This window comes from Anabas testudineus, chromosome 22, assembly GCF_900324465.2.
Source record: "Anabas testudineus chromosome 22, fAnaTes1.2, whole genome shotgun sequence".
Classification (NCBI taxonomy): Eukaryota; Metazoa; Chordata; class Actinopteri; order Anabantiformes; family Anabantidae; genus Anabas; species Anabas testudineus.
In genome coordinates, this window is record NC_046630.1 from 791,391 (window position 1) to 800,530 (window position 9,140).

At 45.3% G+C, this 9,140-nt stretch overlaps 2 protein-coding genes across 5 annotated transcripts in view; one reads left to right on the forward strand and one right to left on the reverse strand.

The window, feature by feature from the left end:
- The window catches only part of hectd1 (HECT domain containing 1), a 29,123-nt gene extending 22,672 nt beyond the window's left edge, over window positions 1-6,451 (forward strand). For 3 of the 4 annotated variants that reach the window (XM_026340252.1, XM_026340255.1, XM_026340254.1), the window contains 17 exons: window positions 87-220; window positions 337-493; window positions 675-745; window positions 889-1,040; window positions 1,424-1,478; window positions 1,741-1,963; window positions 2,116-2,198; window positions 2,381-2,508; window positions 2,808-3,009; window positions 3,103-3,240; window positions 3,562-4,046; window positions 4,190-4,348; window positions 4,543-4,621; window positions 4,703-4,796; window positions 5,113-5,263; window positions 5,345-5,489; window positions 5,578-6,451. In XM_026340252.1, coding sequence (XP_026196037.1) covers window positions 87-220; window positions 337-493; window positions 675-745; window positions 889-1,040; window positions 1,424-1,478; window positions 1,741-1,963; window positions 2,116-2,198; window positions 2,381-2,508; window positions 2,808-3,009; window positions 3,103-3,240; window positions 3,562-4,046; window positions 4,190-4,348; window positions 4,543-4,621; window positions 4,703-4,796; window positions 5,113-5,263; window positions 5,345-5,489; window positions 5,578-5,715 — 2,594 coding nt within the window. In that variant the 3' untranslated portion in view covers window positions 5,716-6,451. The remainder of the gene's footprint in view (window positions 1-86; window positions 221-336; window positions 494-674; window positions 746-888; window positions 1,041-1,423; window positions 1,479-1,740; window positions 1,964-2,115; window positions 2,199-2,380; window positions 2,509-2,807; window positions 3,010-3,102; window positions 3,241-3,561; window positions 4,047-4,189; window positions 4,349-4,542; window positions 4,622-4,702; window positions 4,797-5,112; window positions 5,264-5,344; window positions 5,490-5,577) is intronic. The other variant, XM_026340253.1, reaches the window with a different exon arrangement.
- ap4s1 (adaptor related protein complex 4 subunit sigma 1) lies at window positions 6,072-9,114 on the reverse strand. Its single transcript, XM_026340257.1, has 6 exons — window positions 8,660-9,114; window positions 8,100-8,244; window positions 7,931-8,017; window positions 7,765-7,833; window positions 7,673-7,684; window positions 6,072-7,522 (listed from the first exon to the last, which is right to left on the reverse strand). Exons 2-6 carry the CDS (start codon window positions 8,235-8,237, stop codon window positions 7,394-7,396), a joined length of 435 nt encoding a protein of 144 aa, XP_026196042.1. The 5' UTR covers window positions 8,238-8,244; window positions 8,660-9,114; the 3' UTR covers window positions 6,072-7,393.
- Window positions 9,115-9,140: the final 26 nt, after the last annotated feature.

Below are 9,140 nucleotides of genomic sequence, written 5' to 3' on the forward strand. Positions count from 1 at the left end.
AGTAAAACCACAAATATGGCAGGTGGACCTTTCCTCCCTACCTGAAGTATTTGACCAGCATTATGTTTGTTCATTTATTCTTGTAGACTTCCTGGACAGCTGTCGCGCCAACACGTTATTGGCTGAGCTGGATGATGAGGAGGACCTCCCAGAGCCAGACGACGATGATGATGAGAACGAAGACGACAATCAGGAAGACCAGGAGTATGAGGAGGTCCTGGTACAGAAACGGATCTTTTGTTTATTTGCTGATTTTTTTTTTTTTTTCTTTTTTTTTTCTTTAACAGTAACAGGAAGAGAGGATGAGTAGTAATAGTTGTGGTTTCTGTCCTGCAGGAGGAAGAGGAGTACGAGACAAAAGGAGGTCGCAGGAGAACGTGGGATGATGACTTTGTCCTGAAAAGACAGTTCTCAGCTCTGGTTCCTGCCTTTGACCCCCGACCAGGAAGAACAAACGTCCAGCAAACCACAGACCTGGAGATTCCCCCGCCAGGTACAACTCACACACAGACACACCAGGTTCAATAAAAATCTTTAAGCTGAACACGGATAATTGCTCTAAGACACAGGCTTAATTTAGCTGAGTCAAATAATTCTCCTCTAGTTTAAATTTCTTCATGAGCTGTACTATAAATAAAACTTATCTGTAGCTCACGTTTCTTTTCTTTGTGCAGGAACTCCTCGTTCTGAGGTTCAAGAGGAGGTGGAGTGTGCTCCTTCTCCTCACCTCTCTCTAACACTGAAGGTAAGTCAACAATTGTGCACATGCACCTTCAAAAGAATTCAGACATCAAGGTCAAACTGTTCCTAATCATTAAACTGAGAAATTGGAAAATGTTCAGGACATTAGAAAAACTGTTATTTTAGAGGTGGATTGTGTATGTTCAGGTGGCGGGGCTGGGTACGACCCGGGAGGTGGAGCTTCCTCTGTCCAACTACAAGTCAACAATCTTCTTCTACGTCCAGCGGCTGCTGCAGCTTTCCTGCAATGGAGCTGTGAAGACAGACAAGCTGCGACGCATCTGGGAGCCGACTTACACGTAAGAGCAGGAACAGAATCATCAGTGTTCACAGACAGTGAGTTTACATGTGCTGAAATAACCAGGTTACCATCGGCTTTCTCGATGATGAAGCTGATTTCTTAAGTGTCGTGTAAACAGGAAACCTGGTTACTTTATCTTGGGTAATAATTAAATAACAAATGGAATGGAAAATCGATGGGAACGCATCTTTTCTGTCTCATACAGTTAAAATCTGTGGACCACACTTCCCAAATCAGTATTCAGATTATCAGATTCATCAATTGCCCAAAAAACCTGGTTTCGCTCAGTAACCTGGTTACTTGAGTCCATGTAAACACACAGACGGATAGAAAACCTTTTTAAAGATGTTTGAGTTTTTACTGTGGCTGTTTGCTCTGTAGGATAATGTACAGAGAGCTGAAGGACGCTGATAAAGAGAAAGAGAGCGGAAAGATGGTGAGTGACACTTTAACATTTAGTAATTTCCCACAGTGGGAAAATTCAATTGTTACAACAGCTACGAAACAAAACATTAAGGTGCAAAAGAATGAAAACAGAATTTATCAGATATTTAACAGTACACAAAGTGAACTTACTCAGCATAAATTCAATGTTTACATCAGAATTATTTCTAAAACTTCCACTTAAAGTTTAAAGTAAAGTAAAAATCCTTTTCAGGGTTCTTTTAAAACCTGAACTCTGTGTTTTCCTCCTCCAGGACTTCTGCGAACATGGTATCGGGAGTCGTTCAGGCGGTCTGAGTCCGAGCTCCATTTCAGCCAATCAGAGCAGTGAGATTCTGGGCGCAGCGAGGGAGGTGGCGCAGGCAAAGGCAGGCTGCAGCCAGAATGCCTGTGGGGTGGAGGACGTCCTGCAGCTGCTTCGAATCCTCTACATCATCGGAGGAGACTCTGCCTCCAACGCACGCACGCTGCAGGAGGGTACGAAATGTGGTGACACTGGTGTCGAACTGAGAGGTTTCTACCCAATCATAGGACGACAACTGAAACATGCACGCTGTGAAAAAGGTCATACATACATGCTATAGTTTCCACTCTACCCTGAGTTTTGTAATTACTTATTTTCTGTGCAGATGTGGACGAGCTGCAGTTTAATGCATCTCCAGAGGAGTTCACCAGTAAGAAAATCACCACCAAGATCCTGCAACAGATCGAGGTCAGTACCGTCTGCCTGGAGGATTGAGAAAGCATGTTGTTGACCTGTCCTGGTTTTACTAGTTCACATGGTGTCACTCTGCAGCTGTCTGTGTGGAAGTGGCAGCTCAGCTGGTTCTTAATAGATAATGTTGCTGTGTGAAGGCAGCAGGTTGTTAAACCAGGTGTGGTTTTGTTCCCCAGGAGCCTCTGGCTCTGGCCAGCGGAGCGCTGCCTGACTGGTGTGAACAGCTCACATCCAAGTGTCCTTTCCTCATTCCCTTTGAAACGAGACAGCTCTACTTCACTTGCACCGCTTTTGGAGCATCAAGGTGAGTGTCAAGGCGGTCTCTTACAGGTGAACAGTCCTTCAAGGCTGTTAACAACTAGCTTCAGCTTCCTTCAGCCTTTTTCTTTCAAGGTGTGTTTGGGTTTGTTCAGAACATCATGCATCGTACCTGTTAGAACAGGAGATCTTGGTACAAATTTAATAAGAACCTAAAAATAAACTTCCTTCCTACCTGGTGTAATGTTAACTTTTTGCCATTTTGTGTGAATGTCTGGTTCATAAAACGACCTTAAATTCACCACCCTCCACTGTCCTTGACCTCTGACCCTGCTGTTTGTTCAGGGCGATTGTGTGGCTGCAGAACCGGCGGGAGGCGACCATGGAGCGGTCTCGACCGTCCACCACAGTACGAAGGGACGATCCCGGAGAGTTCAGGGTGGGACGCCTCAAACACGAGCGAGTCAAAGTCCCCCGAGGAGACGCCATGATGGAGTGGGCTGAGTCTGTCATGCAGATCCATGCCGACAGGAAGTCTGTGCTGGAGGTGAGAGGTCACCTGAAAACAGAACTGACGGTCTGAGTTCAGAAACAACAGTGACTGTTTAATATGACTTTGTAACCTTGTGTGCGTCTTCAGGTGGAGTTTCAGGGTGAGGAGGGAACCGGTCTCGGTCCAACTCTGGAGTTTTACGCTCTGGTGGCGGCAGAGTTTCAGAGAACATCACTGGGGATCTGGTTGTGTGATGATGACTTCCCTGATGACGAGTCGCGACAGGTGAAAAATCTGATCTTTTATCACCCTCTTATCTCAGTACAATTCAATTTTTGGTAACTAAGACTCGAACAGCTTCTCATGTGACTCATCAGTTCAGCAGAAGTAGCTCATCACTTGTGGTCGACTCTCTAGTTTCCCTTTAACTGATGCAGCTGTTTTTGGGCCGACTATTCTGATGGACAGAATTCAGAAAGATGATTGGATGTTGGATTATTTTACTACATTTTATGAAATGATAGTTTGATTTTAAAGTGGCAGCCCATTTCAGTTTCTCCTAAAGCACATCAGTAGACTGAGCTGTGTCCTGTTTCCATGTTTTAGGTGGACCTGGGTGGCGGTCTGAAGCCTCCTGGTTTTTACGTGCAGCGCTCCTGTGGTCTGTTCCCGGCTCCGTTCCCTCAAGACAGTGAGGAGCTGGAGCGAATCACCAAGCTCTTCCACTTCCTGGGTGTCTTCCTGGCCAAGTGCATCCAGGACAACAGGCTGGTGGACCTGCCCATCTCGCAGCCCTTCTTCAAGCTGCTCTGCATGGGAGACATCAAGTCCAACATGAGCAAGCTGCTGTACCAGTCTCGCAGCTCGCCCCAGGGCCATGACCCAGAGCGACCCCACCTGCAGCCCTTCCTGCTGCTGTCCGAGGTGCAATCGGAGGCGTCCACCGAAGAGAGCCAGGAGACCTACTCTGTAGGCAGCTTTGACGAAGATTCCAAGTCTGAGTTCATCATGGACCCACCAAAACCCAAACCGCCTGCCTGGTACCACGGCATCTTGACATGGGACGACTTCCAGCTCGTCAATCCACACAGGTCAGACAGCGATGTCTCTGAAACAGTGGTCATTTAACAAAGCACCGCGTCTAACGACAGCATCATTAAATACACAAAACGATTAACACAAGTTGTTTAAGACGAGCTTCTGTCTTCTTTCATCTCTACGTCTCCTGCTGCAGGGCGAGTTTCTTGAAGGAGGTGAAGGAGCTGGCGGTGAAGAGGAGGCAGATTCTGACCAGTAAGAGTTTATCTGAGGACGAGAAGAACACCAGACTGCAGGACCTGATGCTGAGGAACCCCCTGGGCTCCGGACCACCGCTCAGCATTGAGGATCTCGGGTAAAACACTCATCAGATTTATGGCTTCACTTCAGGTTTCAGCTGCTGATTTAAAAGTCCTCTGATGGTCGAGTAGAATAAAAGCAGCACTTTATACCATTGTTAAAAAACCAAACGTCTCTGAAGCTTTGAATATATCATAAAAACAAATCATCAACAAGTCTGTGAAACTGATGAAGTTTCTCTTTCTGCAGGTTAAACTTTCAGTTCTGTCCGTCGTCGAAGGTTCACGGTTTCTCAGCTGTGGATCTGAAACCGAACGGAGACGATGAGGTGAAAACAAACAGGAGAGAAGAGTTGAAAATCTCATCTATGACGTTTATACTGAAGGTGTGTGTGTGTCTGTGTGTGTAGATGGTGACCATGGAGAATGCAGAGGAGTACGTGGAGTTGATGTTTGACTTCTGTATGCACACGGGCATCCAGAAACAGATGGAGGCCTTCAGAGGTAAACACACACACACACACACACACACACACACACACACACACACACACACACACACTCCGCGCTGAGTAACTCTCACAGCACATAGACGGACAGATTACTGAACAGAGCTACAAGTCACCTCCCGAGAACTGAAGTGTTTGAAAGTTACAGGTCGTCAGGACTGAATTCATGTTAGGAAGAAGATCATTTACCACCTCATCATGTGACGTGAACCATGACACCTCTAAGAAACCGAGCAGATGTTTGATTCGTGGAAGCAGAAAAGGAAACTGTTACTGTCAGAAAGAGGTTTTACTGTTCTTCTCTTCCTCAGAGGGTTTTAATCGAGTGTTTCTGATGGAGAAGTTGAGCTCCTTCAGCCATAAGGAGGTTCAGATGATCCTCTGTGGGAACCAGTCGCCTTCCTGGACTGCTGATGACATCATTAACTACACTGAACCAAAGCTGGGTTACACCAGAGACAGGTATGTCCTCGCCCACCTGAACATTTCCCTGCTGCTCATTTTCTCCTGTGGTCCTAACCTCTTCTTCTTCCTCCTCTTCAGTCCTGGCTTCCTGCGCTTCGTCAGAGTTTTATGTGGGATGTCGTCTGACGAGAGGAAAGCCTTCCTGCAGTTTACCACCGGGTGCTCCACGCTGCCCCCCGGTGGTCTCGCCAACCTGCACCCCCGCCTCACCATCGTCAGGAAGGTAAAACTCTCCCAGTTCTGTCTGACGTGTTTTTCTGGTGACATTAAAAATCTTCTGTGTGAATCTGATTGGCTGCTGCCGTCCTCAGGTTGACGCCACAGACTCAAGTTACCCATCAGTCAACACGTGCGTTCACTACCTGAAGCTTCCTGAATATTCGTCTGAGGACATCATGAGAGAGCGTCTGCTCGCTGCCACCATGGAGAAAGGCTTCCACCTCAACTGAGCTCCACCCGCCACAATGAGCATGCTCCTCCAAGCTTCTGTCTGTTGCCGCCAGCAGCAGCGTGACTGACAGATCCGCCAGCCAATCCAAACCAGCCGACTGACTGACTGACCGCCTGCTGGAGGAGGAGGAGGAGGAGGAGGAGTAGCAGGAAGGTTGTTGCACAGTTAAATGAAAGAAAAGCTCCCTCCTTGTATCCTTAACACTTAACACACATCTTCACTTGACTCTTTCATCAGCAGCATCTTTCTCCTCATCCACCCGAGCTGCTGTTGTGTTGCTGTGCGAGTGTGTGTGAGTGTGTGAGACCTTCCTCCTCCTCCTCCTCCTCCTCCTCCTGTCTGTCCTCAGTTTAGTGCCTGGTTTGACTCATAGCTTCTGTTTTCAGTTCGTCCTCCTTCAATCATGCTCCTCCGTCTCCTCTTTTTGTTTTATTGCTTTTTGTTTCCGTGTGTGTGTGCGCGACAGTTTTCAGGTTGTTTCTGACTGGCTGTAGAGGTCAAAGGTCAGAGTGTGTTTGGTGTTCTTTTACAATGAAGCTATAGAGACAGAAACACTGGTTGTGTGCGAGGCACATCTAAAGAGAAAAGGAAAAAAAGTACAGCTCTGCTCTCCCTTGTATTTTCTTTGTATATTATAAACATTTATTTAACTCGAGTTGCAGTTTGAGGTAAACAGATATTTTCAAATGTGTATGCTCCAAAAAATTATCATTAAAATGTTTGCAAAGTATAAAGTAAAGACGGAGTCCTGTGTTTTGTGCCATTGGAAATGTGCACAGCTGCAGTTTGTAACTCAGAGACGAGTCTGTGCAGACTGAAACATCAGCTCCCCGATCCTCTGAACGTCGTCTCCCACATGTGAAACTGGTTCTGCTGACAAACCTGATGTCTAAGTCATTTCTCCAGAGACACAGGTGATGACGTAGTTGTTTGTTTTTAGACAAATAACATGGAGAATATTTCGTGGAACAGTGATTTTATGTTCTCTTCCTGCCTCCTGATGAACAGAACGATGATTCAAGCGCCGACTGTGTTTTTAAAACAAAAACAAAAGGAAAAACAATATGATATGATATATTAGCATAGGCGCACTCGACCTTCCATCTTAAAACCTTAAATCTTCCATCTTAAAACCTTAAATCTTTCCTGTTTCATTAGGTCCGCGTTGAGGGACATTTGTTTCCACCACTTGACGCGACATTTTCAGTGTGAGTGGCTTCATCAGAGTCTGAAGCTAATTTGAAACACACTTCACCGGCTGCACAGGACAGTAACACAGTTACTGTCATAATGTTATGAATGTGAATGTTAATGAGACCGATTGGTATAAATGGAGAAATAATTTATTCAGATCATAGTTTGAAAAGTGCAGAAAGCAGCAGGTGGACTCTGGGATTGTTTTCCTTAGTCTTTAAATGTTTAAGCTGCAACAGATTCTGCTCTCCTAGTTCGTTCATGTGATACAGAAGACAAGTCCGTTTTTTATTATCCTGCACCAGTCAGTACTTTGATTTGATTGAAGACGGCTTCATTCAGAAATGTTACCGGTTCTGTTAGTCAGCTTCTTCAGATGAGAGGGTGGAGGATGGAGCCACCCGAGTCTGTTCCTGTCTGGTTTCTTTTTTTGATTCTGCTGCAGTTTTCAGTCTCCTCCGACTGTGTCATCACTTCCTGTCTCAGCAGTCCGTCATCTTGTCCAGCGCAGTGAGCGGAGCGAGGATCCGGCTCTTGTTTGTCTCCACGATGTGTCCGTTCTGGATCATCTCGTCCAGGATGATGTGAACTCGATCCAGGTTGAACATGATCTGATGATGTGGATTCAAGGAGCAAAGACAATAAAAACATACAAACACTAAAGTTCCTGTTGAAACATGAAAATACAACAAGCTGAATTTTAAAACCAGAAAAGACCCGAAACGATTCATCCGTTACTGGATCTGTTGGTTAAAGGATACGTCCAGTTCACTCTGTTGGAAACAAACACACCGTCAGTCAGAACCATAAACGGGTTCTACGTGACATTGCTGTATCCCAGACATGAACTCACCACTCGGCTGAAGTATTTATCCAAAACCTCCACGAAGTTGTGGACCAGCTCGTAGATGGACAGCTCGTTCTGAGTGAGATCACACAAAATCCTTACTGCCAGTCTGGAAATGGATCCACTGCCGATGAACCTGAACCCTCCTGTGGTTCCTGTGATTTCTACTCACCTCACTGTCTGAGACCCCGACCACGATGTAGAGAGCCGCGTACTGACGATACACCAGCTTGAAGTCTTTGTACTCCACAAAGGAACACTGGACACAGACAGCACAGAGTTAAAGGAGCATGACGCCGTTTTTCACCTTACAAACTGAACACCGTGTACCCTTCAGGGACCTGCTCTTTCTTGCGGCTCAGGCAGCAGCGGACCACGTCGGCTTCCAGCGCCGCTCTCCTGCTCAGCTCCACGGGCTGATAGTACCTGGACAGTCTGGTCTGACCCTGCCGGTTCACCATCAGCACGAACTTTATCATCGTCCTCCTGTGAGCGCCTCAGGTCGTCAATAAATCAACAATAAAACCATTTCCCCCGTTTAAACTGTGCAGTTTTCTATGTTTTAGTTCTTTAACCTGGGTAAAAGATTTGACTTTGTCTGGCAGAGTTGCACTTTTGATTCAATATTCCTGGTGTACTTCTACACTAATGGAGGATATTAGACCATAAATTAAGAACCCACTTAAAATCAATTTACAAGTTGATAGTTTTCGTGCTTGATGTCCGAGGTGCACTTGAAGGCATCACAACGCTGTATATTAGCATGGATTTTAACATTAACTTATTAAATAACCATTAGTTGCCACGTTTTTCAGTATTTAGCTGATAATAATCTAAACTTTAAATAGTCTCATCTATCGATTATAAACGTGAAGGTTAATTTGACTTAACGTTAACTTACCGGCTGTTAGCTTGTATCTGACACTGCAGCTAAATGAGCCTCATCACTCAGGCTAAAAACTACCACTGTCTAGCTAACGACTGTTAGCTTCCTTTCAGTTTTAAAATATGATATTTTAACACATAAAATAAGTCGCTGCGGTTCATTCAAAGAGAATCAGAGTGAAATCAATGTTAAACAAACGAGACGTTTCTGTTTGCGAAGATATTGAGCTAACTATAGCTGTTAGCATTTTAGCGCATGCTCAGTAAGCCCCTCATTTGGTGCGTTTAAGTCTAACAGATATAATCGTAAATAGGAAATTCGTATTTCTGTACTGTGCTGTTCCGTTTATGAACCAGCTGGTGGCATCAACGTTTTCCAGGTCAGTCACACAGCGTCTTGTTTAAATTGAATTAATGTGTGTTGGGTTGTTGTGTCACGTTAGTCTGAAAACAGTACAATGTATTACACAATTTGCAATTTTATTTTCATCTTCTAA